The sequence below is a fragment of the Lichenostomus cassidix genome, unplaced genomic scaffold (assembly GCF_008360975.1).
Source record: "Lichenostomus cassidix isolate B80296 unplaced genomic scaffold, HeHo_3.0 HiC_scaffold_852, whole genome shotgun sequence".
Classification (NCBI taxonomy): Eukaryota; Metazoa; Chordata; class Aves; order Passeriformes; family Meliphagidae; genus Lichenostomus; species Lichenostomus cassidix.
Window position 1 is genome coordinate 257,820 of NW_028148026.1, and position 19,243 is coordinate 277,062.

Sequence of the window (19,243 nt, forward strand, 5' to 3'; positions counted from 1 at the left end):
ACCATCACCCCTGGCCCCCCGGCACTCCAGGTGCGCACAGGTGACCCCGTGACCCTGCGCTGCTCGGTGCAGGTGGGCTCAGCACCTGTCACCTTCACCTGGCTGCACGATGGGCAGGAGGTGGCCCAGGGTCCCCTCCTGGATCTTGGGGACATCGATGTGGGACATTCTGGCATCTACCAATGCATGGCCACCAACCAGCTGGATGGGCACCGTGTGTTCCGGGCGCTCAGCCCAGAGCTGGTCCTGGAGGTGACACTGCAGGGATACTGGGGCACAGGTGGGGTCACTCGTGGTCACTGGGGGATTCAGGACCCCCGGGGTTCTGCGTGACCTCAGTGTATCCCTTTCTGTCCCCAGCAGTGGCTGCATGGGTCGGTGGGTCCCTCCTGTTCCTGGTCCTACTCCTGTCTGTCATCGGGGGCTGTTACCGGTGGCACTGCATAGGTGGGTGACAGTGGAGGACAGTGGTCCCAGGGAGTAGGGAAAGCCACCCAGAGCAGGGCGGCGATGTGGCAGCACTGACAGCCCCTGAGTTGGGTGTAGCTGAGTCCCCTGTGACCTTTGCTGGGATCCTGGGCAGTCTGGGGACGTGCTGGAGGGTCGTGCAGGGATGTTGGGGATGCTTTCAGGGATTCAGGGGCAGTTTGGAGGTTGCCTCTCCCTGCCGGGCTTGGGGGTCTGTGAGCTCAGGTGGTCAGGAATTCCGGGGGGCCCTGGGGCTCCCTCGGGGTTTCAGTGGCCCCAGAGACCCCACAGTCACCACCTCGCCCTTTCCTTTGCAGCTGCCAGGAATCAGCAGTACAGGTGAGAGGGGTGGGGGGCTCCAGTGCTGACCTGCCTTGTACCCCCAGCCCGCAATCCCCGACCCCTCCCACACCCCCTTATCCCGCAGGGCCCCCCAGAAGGAGGTGCTCTACTCCAACATCGTGCGCAACAAGCGGGAAAAGGGTGAGTATGGGGGGAAGAACAGGGACATGTCACCCATGGGTGTCACCCCCACACGGGTCCTCACAGTAAGTGTCTCTTGCAGGGGACCCCAAAACCACCCCCCCAAAGGACCCCCAGGTGACCAACGCAGAGCTGCCAGAACTCCACGGACGACTGTGGGAACACAGTGACATCTATGCGAACGTGCCGTGACACTGGGGGGACTGGGAGGAACTGGAGGGCACTGCCTATGGCCACACCTCGCATGTGTCCGCCCTGCCACCTCCCGTGGGTGCCAACCCTGCCCGGGGGGTGGCCAAGGTTGGGGGTCCCATATAGGGTGCCATGTGGGAGTGGCCAGTGCTCCCTGTTCCAGTGCTCCCAGTGTTCCCAGGGTTCCCCATTTCCCCTGCCAGTGCCAGGGGGACACCGAACCCATTTTCCCTGTTATCGGACCCAAAACGCAGCTCTTTGATTAAACCGTGTGGGGAATTAGCTAATAGAAAAAGAACATACAGACTTATATAAGCTGTTTCTTAACACTTAACAAGCCGCTTCTTAACAATAGCCATATTCAGCCAACTATTAATTAGAGACCTGCGTCCAATCAGCGATCTAGGTCACCATGACTTTTCTGCAACATAGAAGTCGTGGGAGCCATTGAGAATGCGTTAATTGGTAACAGATACGCAGAAATCAGGCATTATAGATAAACATAGATACATGTTAAGGCAAGTAGCCAAACTTAGGGCGTGGAAGTATATAACCAATAATATTGTACGATTACAGAATATGCATGATCTAGTTAACTACACTATAAAACTGTATACTGTAGATCAATAAACTGAAGCTTGTAGTAAATCCATATTGGATTGTCAAGCCTCCGTGTCTCGGCAAAACCGGAAGAAATGAGGTTTGTGTGTTCAGCTCTGTTCAGGGAGCAGGGAGCCCGGGAGGAGCCGCCGGGCCTGCGGGAGCGGAGTGCTGGGCTCGGTCACCGGGGCAGGTGGCGCTGCCATGGCGCTGCGAGTGGCGCGACTGTCCCGGGCTGCGGCAGCGGCGGTGGCCATGTGTCCGGAGCGGCTGGGACAGCGTGTCCGGAGCCACTGTCACCATCCAGCCGGGGTCACCCCCAGCCTCAGCAAGGCAGCAGGGCAGAGCCACTGCTTGATAATTCCACACTTTTCCCTCTCATCTGGCAGCGACAGCAAGAAACAAAATATTCCTTCTGGGAGCTTCCAAAGTGCTTCAGGTTTGAGCCAGAAAGGAGGAGGCTCCAGGTCAGGTTGTTGAGCAGATTTTTGTTGTCTTTGCAGGAGTTCTGGAGCTCTCCCAGTCCCTTGGCAAGAGGGACAAAATGATCAATTGCTGCATTTCCGGACTGGTTCCCTCACAGCTGCCCCTGCACGGTTAGTTTCCACCCAGCCCTGCTCTGAAAACCATCAAAGGCCCTCGCAGAGCCGCTACTTGAGCTCCAGTTGCTTTCTGTGCTTCTTGCAGAGCTGAGCAAACCACAGCCAGGCCTTTTCCCCCCACACAATTCTCACCTTTGAGCAGCTCTAAAGCTGTGAGAATCAAAGGGGGCCAAGGGGGCAGGTGGGAGCCTCAGGTGCTGGCTGCCCCTGGGGCTGGCCAGAGCAGGGCTGGCAAAAGCTGCTCTTCTCAAGTCACCTCCAGTTTTCCATCCCAGCACTGGAGGGAGGGGGCAGGATTGTCCTCGGGTGTTCTGGACAGAGGGGGGACAGTCAGGGGGGTCACAGGTGTTTCATCTGGAAGGTCTCATCCTTATCCTGGTTCCCAGCATTTTGAGGCCCTGCAGGGGGAGTGAGGGGTGGTGGTTATGGGAGGTTGTTGGGGTTTCTGTCACTCCTGTGGGGGCTTCTCACCCACAGAAGGGCCTTGGGGGTCTGCAAGATTGGAGGGGAAGGGGCTGCACCTTGGGGCTCCTAAAGGGGGTTTGGGGGCTCCCAAACTGAAGAGGTGCTGTCAGGGGGGACATAGAGGGGATGGGGCATTTCCCAAGCTGTGGCACCCCAGAGGTCACAATACCCCATTGGGGACACTGGGGGTGGAAAGAGCCTTTCCTGGACAGAGGATTCCAGGATTTGTCACCCCCAGAACAGGGAGTCCCCCGGACAGGACCCTCTTGGATGTGCCCCCAGGACTGAACCCTCCCCCCACTCCCCCATCAGACTCTCAGCACAAACAGCATCTTCCTTCAGCTGCAGGAAAGAGAAAGTGAAAATGCTGGGGGCCCAGTCGGACATCCCCCATCCTCCCCAGCCCCTGCCCCTCCCAGCACCCCATGCACCCCCTTTTTCCTATTCCTTGGGGTCCCCCCAACATGTGACCGGCTCAGGTGCTCTCTTGGGTCACTGAGCCAAGAACTGGTGGGGGGGGGAGTGTAGTGCACAGTTTAGGAGAGCAATGAAGAATAGTAATAAAGAGAGGAAAAAGCCCCGGGGTGGGGTGGCACAGAACCAGAGAACCATGGCAACCCCCTTCAGTGTGCCCCCTGGCCCTGAGCACCCTGGGGAGGGCTGCACTCGGCTCTGGGAAATCCCAAAATCTGAGGCATCCTATGAAGGAGCTGCAACTCACGCCCACCTAGCTGCTCCCTGTGCCTGGAACCCCCATTTGCCAGGGACACTGAACCACTGGATCACCCTTACTGTCCCCTCCCTGGGTACCCCCATCTCAGGACCTCCATTGTCCAGGACATGTCTCCTCTACATCCTATCCCATGGGTCTTGCATTCATCCAGGACCTCCCCTTCCCACAGGAGCCCCAGTTTCCCCAGCAGCGCAGTCACAGGGACACCGATCCCATGACTCCAAATCCTCAGGGCCTACATTTCCCTTGGGCCCCCATGCCTTGGCATCTCTTCTCATGGGGACCCCCATTCCCCAGGACCCATATTAACTGTTACTTCCCCTCTTCAGCGCCCCATTCACCTGAACACTCATCCTCAGCTCCCCACTTTCCTTGAGCCCCCCATTCCCAGGACCCTGTGACCCACCATGGCCCACTGTGGCCTCACTATTGCTGCACCACGGCCCCACGATGGCCCCAGCATCTCTCCACCATGTCCCCAGCCTGTCCCTACCCTGCCCCCACCATGAGCCACCAACACGTGGGACAAAATGTGACCTCGCTTCCTTCCCCTTTGGCCGAAGAGATGCCACTGAAGGACAGGTGGCCCCAGCAGTGTGTGACAGCCAGCCCAGATGGCCGGGGACACCGTGATGGCCGAGGCGGTGGCATTGCTCCTGTGGGGTGAGTGCCCTGGGCACAGGGGTGACAACCCAGGGATGGCCCTGGTGAGGCAGAGAGCGGTGGGGAGGGGGCACAGGGGGGTTGCAGGATGCCCTGAGGTCCCCAGTGCCAGCAGAGGCACTCCATGGGGCTTGACCCTGGTTTGACCTTGGTTCTGGGGTGGCTGTGGGGACAAGAACAGGTGGACAAGAATGGTGGGACAGGGAGAAGGGGACAAGCACCATGCAGATGGGCCATGGGGACAGGTGCCATCACAATGGGATCAAAGGCACAGGGCCATGGGGATGTGGCAATGGGGACTGATGATGTGGCACTGGGGGATGACCGGTGCATGGGTGGCTATGGCAATGACACATCCCCCAGCCTCTCCACAACCACTGGGGACTGTTTCCTAGCACTTTCCCAGAAGAACTGGTGTCCCCCACAGGGACAGTTTGGGAACCACAAACACACACCCCATCCCAGGGGCAGCCCTCCCCGTAGGGCAATCCCCACCCAGCCCCTCTCCCTTCTGTCTTCCAGCCCAGACCCTCAGCCCTGCTGGTGAGTCCTCAGGCAGATGCCATGACCCTGCCCTGCTGTCCCCAGCAACATGGTGGCTCTGGCTGGTGTCCTCTGTCACCAGCAGCTGCCCAGACCACCCAGCTCCTCGTAGAGCCCCCCTGGACACCAGCGGTGCTGTGGGACAGAGTGACACTGACCTGCCAGGGCTCAGGGACACCCAATGCCACCACCTGGTACAAGGATGGGAAGCGCTGGGGGAAGGAGGGAAGCGACAGCTTCCTTGTCACTGAGAGTGGCACCTACATGTGTGAGAGACCAGACATCAGGCTCAGCGACCCCGTGAACGTCTTGAATGGTGAGGGGGGAAATGGCTATGGGTGTTCCCCACGGGGCTCTGGCTGGGCTTCACTGTGTCTTGTGTCATATGACGAGAGCCCATGCCCTGCACAAGGGAACATGCCAGTACAGCCCTGTGCACAGCAGTGCATCCCCTGTCCCACAGATGAGCCGGTGCTGCAGGTGCCTGCACGGGCACAGCTGGAGGGGGACACGGTGACACTGCACTGCCGGAGCTGGCGGAACAGGTTGGTCACCACGGTGAGATTCTACCACAATAAGAAATATCTGCGGCTGTCCCTCAGAAGGGCAGAGCTGTCCCTGCTCCCCCTGAAGATGCACCATGGTGGCCGCTAACACTGCGGGGGCTGGGTGGGCTCCAGGATATCACCGTTGTGGAAGGAGTCGGTGCCAGTGCCACTGACAGTACATGGTGAGCACCCCCACAGCTGGGACCCCAGTACCCCGTGATATTGACTCCCACAGCCAAAATTCCCACACCACCTTCCCCAGGCTGAGGGTCAAAATTGTCCCCTCTTTTCCTTTCCAGAGCTCTTCATGGTGCCGGTGCTGGAGCTGGAGGGTCCCCCTGAGCCCACTGAGGGATCCCCCCTGAATCTCAGCTGCCTCAGCACCCCCAGCCCCCTGCGGCCCCGAGCCCCCCTCCTGCACCTCTTCTACCGGGACGGGCAGTTGCTGCGGGGCCCGCAGGGGTCCCCTCAGCTCCTGCTGCCCGCCGTGGGGGTCTCCCACTCGGGCAGTTAGAGCTGCGAGGTGCGCTCCGAGGGGGGGGCCGTGCGGAAGAGCAGCGCCCGGCTCCGCGTCACGGTGCGCAGTGAGTGCGGGGATGGGCACGGCAACCCCACAGCCTCCCCGGGTACCCCAGCCCTGCCTGGCGTGTCCCATCTCGCCCAGACACCTTTTCCGGGTCCCCACATCACTGCCCTTTGCCCCGTCATTCCTCCCACGGTGCCCTGCCTGGGTACCTCCATCACTTCCTGGGTCCATTCATCTCTTTTGCATCCCTCTCAGATTCTCTCATCCTTCACCGAGTCACCTCACCCCTTTCTGGGTCCACCCACCCTTCCTTGATGTCCCCTCCATGGTCCCCTGGTCCTCCTGTCACTGTCTGGGTCCCCACAGCCCTCTCTGGGTTCCCCCCATCCCTCTCCCCGTTTCCCCTCCCTGAATCTCCCATCCCTACCTGCAGTCCCTTTCCAAGCCTCCCCGAATCTCTGAGCCCCCTCTTCCAAACTGGAGTCCCCCACCCCGCTCTGAACCTCCCCCTGACCCTCACTGTCCCCTGCTGTCCCCCTCTCACAGGGATCCCAGTATCAGGGGTGTCCCTATCGGTGCAGCCTCCCGGAGTACAGGTGGCACTGGGTGACAGCCTGGTGCTGAGCTGCACGGTGGCTGCGGGGACAGGTCCCCTGTCCTTCTCCTGGCACCGGGAGGGCTCGGGGACACTGCTGGGCACTGGCCCCCGCCTGGAGCTTCGCCACGTTGGGGACAATGACAGCGGCCACTACCAGTGCCAGGCCAGTGATGGGGACAGCGTGGCTGAAAGCCCCACACTGAATGTCACTGTCCTGGGTGAGCAGGACCCTCAGGCTTGGTGTGATCCCAAACGCTGCATCATCATTCCCTCCACCCCCCTCCCCCCACACCTAATGCCATCCCCTCCCGCACCCTCAGCCCTGTCTCTGTCCCCGCAGTGCCCGTGGCCAATGCCACCATCACCCCTGGCCCCCTGGCACTCCAGGTGCGCACAGGTGACCCTGTGACCCTGCGCTGCTCGGTGCAGGTGGGCTCAGCACCTGTCACCTTCAGCTGGCTGCACGATGGGCAGGAGGTGGCCCAGGGTCCCCTCCTGGAGCTTGGGGACATCGATGTGGGACATTCTGGCACCTACCAGTGCATGGCCACCAACCAGCTGGATGAGCACCGCGTGTTCCAGGTGCTCAGCCCAGAGCTGGTGCTGGAGGTGACACCGCAGGGACACTGGGGCACAGGTGGGGCACAGGTGGGGTCATATGGGGTCACCGGGGGGTGTGGGGGTGTATGGGGTCACTCCTCAAGTGAGTAGTGACCCTCATGACCCATCTGTCCCCCAGCAGTGGCTGTGAACATCGGCAGGACCCTCCTGTTCCTGGTTCTACTCCTGGCTGTCATCGGGGGCTGTCACTGGTGGCACAGCCTGGGTGGGTGACAGTGGGGAGGTTGGGGGTCCTGGAGTGAGGGGAAACCTCCAGAGTGTGGGGAGAGATGGGGCAGCACCCAGAGCTCCTGAGTTAGGGGAAACTGATCCCCAGTGACCTTGGCTGGGGTCCTGGGGGGGTTGGGGGGAATTTGGTGGGTCTTGGTTGTGCTCCAGGGGGCATCCCTGGGTGGCATTTGAGGAACATTGGGGTGGCACTGCGAGAGACTGGGGGGTTTAGGGAGCTCTTGGAGGGTTGTGCAAGGATGTTGGGGGTTCTGTCAGTGATTCTATGGAAGTTTGGGTGATGCCCCTCGCTGCCGTGCTTGAGGTTCTGGGACTCAGGGAGACGGGGAACCAGGGGGGTTGGGGGCACTATGGTGGTGCAGGAATTCTAGGCGTTCAGGTGTTCCTGGGGTCCAGGCACGAATCAGGATCTGGTGGGAATCGGGGCTGCAGAGGGGATTTAGGGGTCCCGTGAGGATTTGGGGTCCTGAGGGTGGTTGGAGCTCCCAAGGTCCCACGAAGGTTCAGGGGTCTCAGGGACCTCACAGTCACCTCCTGCCCTTTTCCTTGCAGGAGCCAGGGTGTCCCAGGACTGGTGAGGAGGGCCTCCGGCCATGACTCCCCATTCACCCTCCCAGCCCCAGGGGGGCACAGGAACCTTTTTCCTTTTATTGGACCCGAACCGCAGGTTTGTGGCTAGCACAGGCCTTTCTGGTGAGAACATTCTGTTGTGTTTTATAAACAAAGGTAAAGTTTGGATGTTTTTTAAACAGTGTCTAAAGATTTGGACAGTTCAGGCCTGGCCAATCAGGCCTACGGGGAGGTTTCTGGCTGACCAATCTGGGTGACCTCTGAAAAGTCTGTACATATGTTGGATTCAAATAATAAAGGGCTTTTTCTATGCTACGCTGGGAATCCGGGTTTTCCTTCTCTGCTAGCGGCTCAACAGCGACACAGGTTATTGATTAAACTGGGAGAAATGGGTTTTTTTTGTCCAGCTCTGTCTTTTCAGCTCGGGAAGGAGGAGGGTCCAGGTCAGGCTGTTGAGCAGATCCTTGTGGGATTTGTGGGATTTTTGGGGCTCTCTCAGTCCCTTGGGGAGGGTGACAAAATGATCAATTGGGGCATTTCTGGACTGGTTCCCTCGCAGCTGCACCGAGAGCCCCGAGAGCCCCGAAAGCCCTGGGACGGAGCTGGGGACAGCCTGAGGTGTCCCCCGAGCCCAGCCCAGCCCTGCCACAGACCTGCCCGGTGCCCCCGGTGCCCAAAGCCCCGCAGCCGGCGCTCCCCGAGCGGCTCTGAGCCCCGCAGCTGCTGCGGAGCCTCGGCCGGGCTCAGCCCTGGGGCGGGCGGGGGGCGCCGGGAGGGAGGGAGCGGGAGGCTGGGGGAGAGCAGGGAGCCCGGCAGGAGCCGCCGGGCCTGCGGGAGCGGAGTGCTGGGCTCGGTCACCGGGGCAGGTGGCGCTGCCATGGCGCTGTGAGTGGCGCGACTGTCCCGGGCTGTGGCAGCGACGGTGGCCATGTGTCCGGAGCGGCTGGGACAGCGTGTCCGGAGCCACTGTTGCCATCCGGCCGGGGTCACCCCCAGCCCCAGCAAGGCTGCAAGGCAGAGCCACTACTCCATATTTCCACACTTTTCCTTCTCATCTGGTGGCTGCAGCCAGAAGCCAAACATTCTTTCTGGGAGCTTCCAAAGTGCTGCAGGTTTGAGCCAGGAAGGAGGAGGCTCCAGGTCAGGTTGTTGAGCAGATGATTGCTGTCTTTGCAGGAGTTCTGGGGCTCTCTCAGTCCCTTGGCCAGAGGGACAAAATGATCAATTGCTGCATTTCTGGACTGGTTCCCTCACAGCTGCTCCTGCAGGGTTGGTTTCCACCCAGCCCTGCTCTGAAAACCATCAAAGGCCCTCACAGAGCCACTGCTTGAGCTCCAGTTGGTTTTTGTGCTTCTTGCAGGGCTGAGCAAACCACAGCCAGGCCTTTTTCCCCCACACAATTCTCACCTTTGAGCAGCTCTAAAGCTGTGAGAATCAAAGGGGGCCAAGGGGGCAGGTGGGAGCCTCAGGTGCTGGCTGCCCCTGGGGCTGGCCAGAGCAGGGCTGGCCAATGCCCATCCCTGTGCAGTGGGGCTGTGCCATGGCTGAGCTCCACACTTGGATGGGCACTGGCTGCAAGGAGGAGGAGTTTGGGAGCTCCTTCCTGCCTGGGGCTGCATTCCCAAGCTGCTCTTCCCGACTCAGATCCTCCAGGAGAACAGCAATGATGGAGAAGTCTGGAACAGGTTTTCTCTCGAAACCCAATAAACCCAAAGTGTCCCAACCCCCAGGACAGAAACCCATGCAGAGGATGGTGGAGAGCAGGAGAGGAATAGGGCAGCCCCCAACAGCTTCAGCCCACCCAGATTTTGGAAGTCTGATCCCTGCGTCAGCAATTTGAGGCCAAATCAGGCATTTCTAGGGAGAAAAAGCTGCATCTAGGATGTGTCCAGGTTCCCTCCAGAACCGCCATCCCCCAGGTGAGGACCCCCCCAGCCGGGATGTGTCACCCCTGGGACAGGACCCTCCCTGGACATGTCACCCCCAGAACAGGGACTGCCCCGGACAGGACCCCCCTGGATGTGTCCCCCTGGACAGAACCTGCCCCCCCGTCTGATTCTCAGCACAAACAGCCACTTCCTTCTGCTGCAGGAAAGAGAAAGTGAAAGTGTTGGAGGCACAGCTGGATACCCCCATCCCTCACAGCTCCCCCCCCCCTCCCTGCAGCCCCTGCACCCCCATTTCCCACCTCTTACCTGCTCAGGTGCTCCCCAGGACTGGGGAGTCAGGAAATGCAGGGGCAGTGTGTGTGAAAGTGAGGCAAATAAAGAATATATAGAAATAGAGGAAAAAGACCCTGGGAGATTGGGGCAAAGAACCAAAGCCCCCTGGGACTGCCCTGTGGTGTCCCCTCAATCTATGAGCACCCCGGGGGCTGTGCTGGATTCTGTGTCACCACAAAATCTGAGGCACCCAGTGAAGGAGCTGTGACCCATGTGCTCACCCAGCCACTGCCCTGGAACCTCCATTGCCCTGGGAACACAACCATGGGATCCCCATTGCCTTGGTCCCTCCATCCCTGGGACCACCATTCCAGGGCTCCCACTGCCCAGGGTCTCCATTTCCCAGGACCTTCCTTTGATCCATTCCCACGGGGACCTCCATTCCCCCACCACCCCCATCCCTGGGACCTCCATCCCATGACCTGAGTTCCCTGGAGCCTGCTTTCCCCAGGGACCCCTACACATTTGGACCCCCATTCCCAGGCAACCCATCCCCTGTGACTCCCCCTCCTCAGGACTCCCATTCCTCTGGATCTCCATTCCCAGGAACTCCCCTCCCAGGAAATCCTGGGACCTTCCCAGGACCTCATTCCTGCCCCCAGTTTCCCCTGGACACAAACCCAGGCTCACCACATCTCCTGATCCCCGCAATCCTGGGCCCTTATTTTCCACCAGGTCCCACCAGGTCCCCAGCCTGCCCCCAGCCTGTCACCACCCTGCCCCCAGCAAGGGCCACCTACACGTGGGGACGAAATGTGAAATCGCTTCCTTCCCCTTCATCCGAAGAGTCACCACCCAGGGGACAGCAGCATGTGACAGCCAGCCTGGATGGCCGGGGACACCGGGATGGCCGGGAAGGTGGCACTGCTCCTGTGGGGTGAGTGCCCTGGGCACAGGCCTGATGCACAGGGATGGGTCCTGGTGAGGCAGAGAGCGGTGGGGAGGGGGCACAGGGGGGCTGTGGGGTCCTCTGAGTTCCCCAAAGCAAGCAGTGCTGCACCATGGTGTGACGGGGATCATGGGGTGGCTGTGGGGACAGGAACAGGGGGATAGGAATGGGGGGACAGAAATGGGGAATAGGGATAGGGGGACAAGTATATGGCAATAGGCACCTTGGTACAGCATCAGCTGTGGGCTCAGGGACAGGGGGACAGGGGGACAGGGGGACAGGGGGACAGGGGGACAGGGGGACAAGGGGACAAGCACCATGCAGATGGGCATTGTGGAGGAGATGCTGTGGGGCTGATGAGGGTGATCTCTGCCAGCATGGGATGTCTATAGAGTCGCCATGCCCAGAGTGTCCACAGTGTCCCCATGTCCTGCCTCAACCCGGGGTGGCTGTGATGTCTCTCTCTGTCCCTGAGATGTCTATGCCCCATGGGTGTTTGAACAGGGACAGTTTGGGGACAGCCCCCACTAGCATCCCCCAGGTGCTGCTGTCCCCACAGTGCCACCCCCACCCAGATCCTCTCCCTTCTCCCTTCCAGCCCAGACCCTCAGCCTCACTGGTGAGTCCTCAGGGGATGCCATGTCCCTGCCCTGCTGTCCCCAGCCCCACAGTGGCCCTGGCAGGCTGGTGTCCCCTGTCACCCACAGGTGCCCAGACCACCCAGCTCCTCGTGGATCCCCCCTGGACGCCGGCAGTGCTGTGGGACCGAGTGACACTGACCTGCCAGGGCTCGGGGACTCCTGGTGCCATCACCTGGTACAAGAATAGGCGGAACTGGGAGCAGAAGAAAACTGACCGTTTCCTTGTCACCCAGAGTGGCACCTACAAGTGTGAGAGACCTGGCACCGGGCTCAGCAACCCTGTGAGCATCTTAGATGGTGAGTGGGGATGGGGTCTGGGTGGGCTGCACTCCGTGGGTGGTCACACACTCCTCATGTGATGAAAGCCTGTCTTCTGCTCATGGTGACATTCCAGTTCATCCCAGTGCACACCAGTCCATCTCATTGTGATGGGACAGCCCTGGTGCATCCAGGTGCCATGGGATTTCCCCCTGGTGTCCCCTGGGTCCCTGGGCACACTGCAGCTCAGAACCCCTCAGTGCCATGGGGACTTTGCTGTCCCACAGACCGGCTGGTGCTGCAGATGTCAGCAGGGGCACTGCTGGAGGGAGACACGGTGACACTGCGCTGCCGGGGCTGGCAGCACAACCTGGTCTCTGAGGTGCGATTTTACCGTGAGAAGAAGGAATTGTGGGGGTCCCATGGTGGGACCAAGCTGTCCCTGTCCTCCCTGAACCTGCACCACAGCGGCCGCTACCACTGCAAGGCCAAGGTGGGCTCCAAACAGTCAGCGTTCAAGAAGTCAGCGTCAGTGACAGTGACAGTGCACGGTGAGCACCCCACAGCTGGGACCCTGATACCCCAACACCCCCACAGCCACTTCCCAGCAGGCTTGGAGCCACAAAACACCCACTTTTGTCTCCTTCCCAGAGCTCTTCTCGGTGCCGGTGCTGGAGCTGGAGGGTCCCCCTGAGCCCACCGAGGGGTCCCCCCTGAATCTCAGCTGCCTCAGCACCCCCAGCCCCCTGCGGCCCCGAGCCCCCCTCCTGCACCTCTTCTACCGGGACGGGCAGTTGCTGGGGGGCCCGCAGGTGTCCCCGCAGCTCCTGCTGCCCGCCGTGGGGGTCTCCCACTCGGGCAGTTACAGCTGCGAGGTGCGCTCCGAGGGGGGGGCCGTGCGGAAGAGCAGCGCCCGGCTCCGCGTCACGGTGCGCAGTGAGTGCGGGGATGGGCACGGCAACCCCCACAGCCTCCCCGGGTACCCCAGCCCTGTCTGAGTACCCCCATTCCTACCAGACACCCTTGCATTGCATCTCCCTATTCCTCACTGGGCTTTCCCTAGCACTGCCCTGGTTCCTTCATCCTTTCCCAGGTGTCACCCAATGTCCTCCCATCATTGTCCCAGGTCCCTGCATTCCCCCCTGGGTCCTCCCACTTCTCTCTGAGATTCCTCCATGGTCACCACATCCCACCATCCCCATCTGGTTCTCCACATCTTTCACTGGTGTCCCCCACATCCATCTCCAGGTCTCCACTCCATGAATCCTCCATCCCTCCCTGGGTTCCCTTCCTCTCCTTTCCAAACTGCTCAACAATCTCTAGGCTCCCTTCTTTATCACTGTGGTACCCCCACTCCTCTCTGACCTTCCCTACCTCCCTTGGTCCCTCACTGTTCCCTGTGTCTCCCACCCCTACCCAGGACCCCCAACCCACCCATCTCCCCCCACAGGGGTCTCACTCTTGAAGGTGTCCCTGTCAGTGCAGCCTCCCGGGGGACAGGTGGTACTGGGTGACAGCCTGATGCTGAGCTGCATGGTGGCCACAGGGACAGGTCCCCTGTCCTTCTCCTGGCACCGGGAAGGCTTGGCCATACCTCTGGGCACTGGCCCCCACCTGGAGCTGCACAACGTTGGGGACAATGACAGCGGCCACTACCAGTGCCGGGCCAGTGATGGGAAAAGCGTGGCTGAGAGCCCCACACTGAATGTCACTGTTCTGGGTGAGTGGGACCCTCGGGCTGGGGGTGACTCCACCCATGATATTGTCACCCTACCATCCCTGTCAACCCACACCGTGTTCCAGCCCCTCCCCCAGCCTCAGCCCCGTCTCTGTCCCCGCAGTGCCCGTGGCCAATGCCACCATCACCCCTGGCCCCCCGGCACTCCAGGTGCGCACAGGTGACCCCGTGACCCTGCACTGCTCAGTGCAGGTGGGCTCAGCACCTGTCACCTTCACCTGGCTGTACAACGGGAAGGAGGTGGCCCAGGGTCCCCACCTGGAGCTTGGGGACATCGGTGTGGGACATTCTGGCATCTACCAGTGCGTGGCCACCAACCAGCTGGATGAGCACCATGTGTTCCAGGTGCTCAGCCCAGAGCTGGCCCTGGACGTGACACCGCAGGGACACTGGGGCACAGGTGGGGTCATACAGGGTCCCTGTAGGGGTCTGAGACCTCTGGGTCTTTGATGACCCTGGTTTGTCCCCGCTCTGTCCCTGGCAGTGACACAGAGGGAACAGAGCACAGGAGGGGAACTCCTGATGTTATCGGCATTGCAGCATCCCTGGCGTGATGGGTGACCCTGATGTGTCCCTCTCTGTCCCCAGCAGTGGCCGCAGGAGTCAGTGGTTCCCTGTCGTCCCTGGTCCTGCTCATGGGTGTCATCATGGCCTGGCACCGGTGGCACCGCCTGGGTGGGTGACAATGGGGATCCCAGTGAGCTGTGGGAAGTCCCACTTAAGACGGCAGGAGCTGAGCCCCAAGTGACCTTGTTTTGGGGTTCTGTGAGGTTTGATGAGGTGTTGGAGGCTCATGTAGGGATGTTGGAGGTTCTTTCAGAGATCCTGGGAGGCTTTGGAGAATTCCCTCTGCTGGGTTTGGGGTTCTGTGGGCTCAGGGGTTGTTCAGGGGTTCTGGGGGGAATTGAGGGTCCAATGGAGGTTCAGGATTTCTGAGTGGGGTCAGGGGCCGTTGGCACCAAACAGTAACCTCCTCTCTTTCCTTTCCAGCTGCCCGGAAGCACCGGGACGGGTGAGTGGGAGGCTCCAGCCATTATGAACCTTTTACCCCAACCCCTATCACCTCCCATCCCCTCCCACACATCCCCTTTATCCCCTCAGGGTCCCCCCGGAGCCCCCAGCCCCCCCGGAGGAGGGGGAGGTGCTGTACACCCATGTCATGAGCACCAAGCGAAAGGGGGGTGAGTATCAGAGTGGCACACACAGGGACATGTCACCCACTGGTGTCACCCCTCACCCAGATCCTACAGCCAGTGTCTCTCGCAGGGCCCCCCTGTGCCACTGTCCCCCAGGAAACCCAGGTGACCTACGCAGAGCTGCCAGGAACCCATGGGCGACCGTGGGAACCAAGTGACATCTACGAGAACATGAAGTGACACTGGAGGGCCTGGAGAGCACTGGCAGAAACTGGAGGACCCAGTGCTCTGCTGTTAGGCCCAAAATGCAGCTATAGATTAAACTGGGAGAAGTGGTGTTTCTTTGTTCAGCTCTCTCAGGCTTTAGCAATGAGATTCTCCAATTTCGGGCTGCCACTAAAAACCAGGGGCTGCTGCCCCTCACCCTCCCTGTGGGGGCACAAAAGGCAAAGATCCCAAAGGGCTGAGAGAAGAACAATTTCCTGCAAACAGCAATGACAGAAGAAAACCAACAGCAACAGCAACAAGATTCAGAATCAGAAGGGTCAGAAAAGGAATGATTTCCAGGGAAATCCCCGACAAGGAACAAACCCCAGACGCTGCCCCCAGCATGATTGCCCTGCCAGGAGGAACCTGGCAGGGTCCTGGACCTTCGTTGCTTTGATGGCCAAAGCAGCCTTCAGGAGGTTCTGGATTCTCTTCTCCCCTGTCTCCACACCCTGCTTGATCCCCTGCTTTGCTCTGGTCAGGGTCAGATTGGGCAGGGCCAGCTCGACTGGGAGCTCCTCTGGTACTGAGGGACCAGGGGGCCTTTGCTGCAGGTGTGTCCCAAGGGCTGAAGCTCCCAGCACCCCTTGCTCTCTGCATGTCCTTTAACAGCCCATTCCAGTGTGGGATTTTTCCCGAGGCTGGGGAACCACAGGGAATGGGATCCATCCCTGCAGGGCCAGGTTCTTTGTCCCCAGTGTCTGTGAGGTTCTTTGGAGAAGGAGTTCCAGTGTTGGATTCAATTCTTTCTGCAGGGCTGTGTTGCCATAAGACTTCCTTTCCCAGGCCCAGCACAATGTTCCCAGGGGCACAGGGAGCCTTTCCAGCCATCCAGGGCTTGCTTCTCTCCCCAGGAGTCCCCAGCTTTGGGGTCTGTGATCCAGTCAATCTGCCAGGCCTGCCCAGACTGGGATTTCATCCCTCATCCTCCATCCCACAGGGGCTTGACCTGCCTGTGCCCTGTGTGATCACAGCACATTTCCCTTTCCTGGAGTGATGGTGTCCATGGGGAAATCCACATCAGCGCCAGGATGTGTGGCTGAGACTTTCCCTTTACTCACCCAGCCCATCCCTGGCAGGGTGGGCATTTGAAAGAGCTGAGTTTAAGTGCCAATCCCTTCTGAGGTGGCTCCAAGCCCTTCCTGAGCTGTCAGGATCTCTTGTTCTGTTGGGCTGGGACATGGCTCAGGTGGCAGCTGCCATTGTGCTCTGAGTGCTGTGACTGTCACAGGGTGTGGGGACTGACAGTGGCAATGTGTCCAAAGTGACTGTGATAGAGTGTCCCAATTTGCCACAGCAATGACCTCAACAGCTCTCAGAACTCACAGGATGCCCTGGAAAAAGTGTGGGAAAGCAAAGGGTTTGAAGGGTTTGTGTAGGATTTAACTCTGTGGGATTTGGTTATGAGGATAATATAGAAACAAGATCTCTAAAGCTGAGTTTTAGAGCATGAGAGTTTATTGTGAAAGAGTGTGGGTGTGAGAGGCCTGCTAGGCTGCAAGACGCAGCTCAGAGCAGGTCAGAGAAGCAAGAGAGAGTCAAAAAGAGAGAGCAAAGAGAGAGCGATTTGCTGTTTACAATACAATAAATCATCTTCTGTGTTGAATATTCGAATTCTCTTCAACCAATCTAAGACAAGCTACAAACCCTACAACATTTACATACAACCTCTAAGAATCATCACATTACCATATGGGGTTATATTTTAAACCTTAAAAAACTGCTTTTTGGGATCTCTACCAGGCAGGCAGGGTCTGCTCTGACCTTTGGACCTGCCTGGGCAGAGGGCATTGTTCTATCAAGAAGGGGGATTACCTTCAGTCGGCTATACTATTGTTTCTTAGTTACTCTTCAACTCAAACCTTGTCTTCATCTCAATTTCATTTATACTTTCCGTATTTTCAGCATTTTTTGCAAGGTAATCATATCTATGAGGCTTTCCTATTTCATCTTCCCCAACAGGTTTGACTTCTTATCCTTCTTTGATTGTGTCAGCAATAAATTCAATGAATATCTCTAATTCCGAGCCTGTTTTGCTGGTGAGAGGATTTGATGAGTGACCCTTGTTGGAGTTTGACTCTGACTAAATGCCAGACACCTCTGCTTCCTCCTGTTGCAGACATGCAGGAGAGGGGAGGAAAAAAAACCTGTTAAACCGACACCAAATTCATGAGTTGAGATAGGACACTGGTGAGGGGACACACAGAGAAAGGGCAAACAGGCTCCAAGCTTAAAGTTGCAAAGTGATTTAATTACCTAACAGAGTCGGAGGATAAATTAGAGGTAAAAATAAGTTTTCAGATACCATTTTTTCACTCACCCCTCTCCCTCTTAAGACACCATTTCTCCTCTCACTCCCCTCCCTCTTTCCAGCCAACAGCTCAGGCAGGGGGCAGGGTAAGGGTTTCTTTTCTCTGGTCAGTCCATCAGGGAGAGGGCTCCTCTACTTAGCCACGGGGTACCTCCCACGAGAGACAGTCCTCTGGGAACTTCTTTGGCATGGGTCCAATCTCACAAGCAACATCCTGCCCAAATTCTGCTGCAACAGGAGTCCTCTTGTCCATAGGGTGCAGACTCTCCTGAGCCAAGGCCAGGCTGCTTCCATACCAGGAGCAAGGGCATTCTCTCCCTTGCAAGGCCTTTGCAGCTTTAACTCTCTGTATGAGACTCCCACTGGATCACAGCTTCTTCCAGACATCCATCTGCTCCTCTGGTGTGGGCTGTGGGTGGATTTCTGCACCCCTGTGGACTCCATGGGCTGCAGGGTGACCTCCTGCTCCCCCCATGGTCTTCAGCACGGCTAGCAGAGGGTTTTCAGCTCTGGCACCTGGAGCACCTCCTCCCCCACCTTCTCCACTGACCTTGGTGTCTCCATGTTGTTCTCCCTTCACATATTTTTCCCTCCCCCTCCTCCTCTAGCTAAAAAGAAGTGCATGACTACTTTGTTTTGATTTTTTCTTAAATATGTTTTCACAGAGGTGTAACTAGGACCTCTAATTGGCCCAAACTTGGCCAGCAGCATGTCCATCACTTTCAGAGCCATCAGAGATTGGCTCTACTGGACTTGGTGAAAAACTTCCAGAACTTTACCTCAGGACACACAGGAGCCATCTTTGTGCCACTCCCCACCTCTCAGACACTTCTTCAGGCCTACCACAACAGCTTTTGAGAGGTTTAAATTTCTCTCAGATGTTAAAGATACTTGCTGATGTTCTGGGCTAAGCAAAACCACCACTTTCCTCCTGGTCCTTATCTCAACCCAGAAACCTGTCGTTTGATTTTCTCTCCCCGTCTGACTGTGCAGGGCAATGAGAGAGCAGCTTTGGTGGGTGCAGAGCATCCGGCCACTGTCAGCCCATGGCAAGACAGGAAGGAGGAGGGTCCAGGTCAGGTTGTTGAGCAGATTGTTGTTGTCTTTGCAGGAGTTCTGGGGCTCTCTCAGTCCCTTGGCCAGAGGGACAAAATGATCAATTGCTGCATTTCCGGACTGGTTCCCTCCCAGCTGCCCCTGCACGGTTGGTTTCCACCCAGCCCTGCTCTGAAAACCATCAAAGGCCCTCACAGAGCCACTGCTTGAGCTCCAGTTGGTTTCTGTGCTTCTTGCAGGGCTGAGCAAACCACAGCCAGGCCTTTTTCCCCCACACAATTCTCACCTTTGAGCAGCTCTAAAGCTGTGAGAATCAAAGGGGGCCAAGGGGGCAGGTGGGAGCCTCAGGTGCTGGCTGCCCCTGGGGCTGGCCAGAGCAGGGCTGGAAAATGACCATCCCTGTGCAGTGGGGCTGTGCCATGGCTGAGCCCCACACTTGGATGGACAGGATTCCCCAGGCTGTGCCACCCCTGGGACAGCCACCCCCCCAGGAAGGTGCAGGGACACTTCCAGAACTGCCTTCCCCCAGGACAGGATCCCCCTGTGCAGGATGTGTCACCCCCTGGACTGGATTCCCCCAGGTCATGTCACCCCCATGAAAGGAATAAGGGAATATCTTTACAAACAAACAGCTGGTCAGACCGATACTGAGAAATGGAAGAAACAGTGGGAAGGATTTCCATAGGAATTCCACTGACTGACTTGCCCAAGACTGTGTTAATAAACGACAAGAACAGAGACATGAGAAAAAGAAGAAAGAGGGATGTACATTAGAAGGGGGTTTGCATTAGGTGTTTCAGGAAGTCCGTAGCACTCAAGTACCTCAGCCAATGGGGAAAGGGAGAGGGAAATGCGGCCAGGAAATTAGGATAAAAAGAGCTTGCG

The 19,243-nt window shown here is 58.5% G+C and overlaps 4 protein-coding genes across 7 annotated transcripts in view; 3 read left to right on the plus strand and 1 right to left on the minus strand.

The window, feature by feature from the left end:
- LOC146420298 (Fc receptor-like A) overlaps nucleotides 1-19,243 on the minus strand; it is a 176,970-nt gene that overhangs the window by 144,101 nt on the left and 13,626 nt on the right. The gene's annotated exons all lie outside the window — the stretch shown is intronic.
- On the plus strand, nucleotides 469-1,265 carry LOC146420306 (uncharacterized). The gene is made up of 3 exons (XM_085048415.1): nucleotides 469-807; nucleotides 896-951; nucleotides 1,034-1,265. The coding sequence occupies exons 1-3, from the start codon at nucleotides 614-616 to the stop codon at nucleotides 1,141-1,143; spliced, it is 360 nt and encodes a 119-aa protein (XP_084904541.1). The 5' UTR covers nucleotides 469-613; the 3' UTR covers nucleotides 1,144-1,265.
- LOC146420307 (Fc receptor-like protein 2) overlaps nucleotides 4,082-19,243 on the plus strand; it is a 71,062-nt gene continuing 55,900 nt past the window's right edge. Inside the window, exons 1-3 of the transcript XR_014849182.1 lie at nucleotides 4,082-4,227; nucleotides 4,835-4,943; nucleotides 5,213-5,479. The gene's annotated coding sequence lies outside the window, so the exon portion shown is untranslated. The remainder of the gene's footprint in view (nucleotides 4,228-4,834; nucleotides 4,944-5,212; nucleotides 5,480-19,243) is intronic.
- On the plus strand, nucleotides 10,693-14,964 carry LOC146420308 (high affinity immunoglobulin gamma Fc receptor I-like). Its single transcript, XM_085048351.1, has 9 exons — nucleotides 10,693-10,939; nucleotides 11,550-11,570; nucleotides 11,659-11,889; nucleotides 12,138-12,401; nucleotides 13,692-13,988; nucleotides 14,180-14,263; nucleotides 14,579-14,600; nucleotides 14,690-14,781; nucleotides 14,855-14,964. The coding sequence occupies exons 1-9, from the start codon at nucleotides 10,891-10,893 to the stop codon at nucleotides 14,962-14,964; spliced, it is 1,170 nt and encodes a 389-aa protein (XP_084904477.1). The 5' UTR covers nucleotides 10,693-10,890.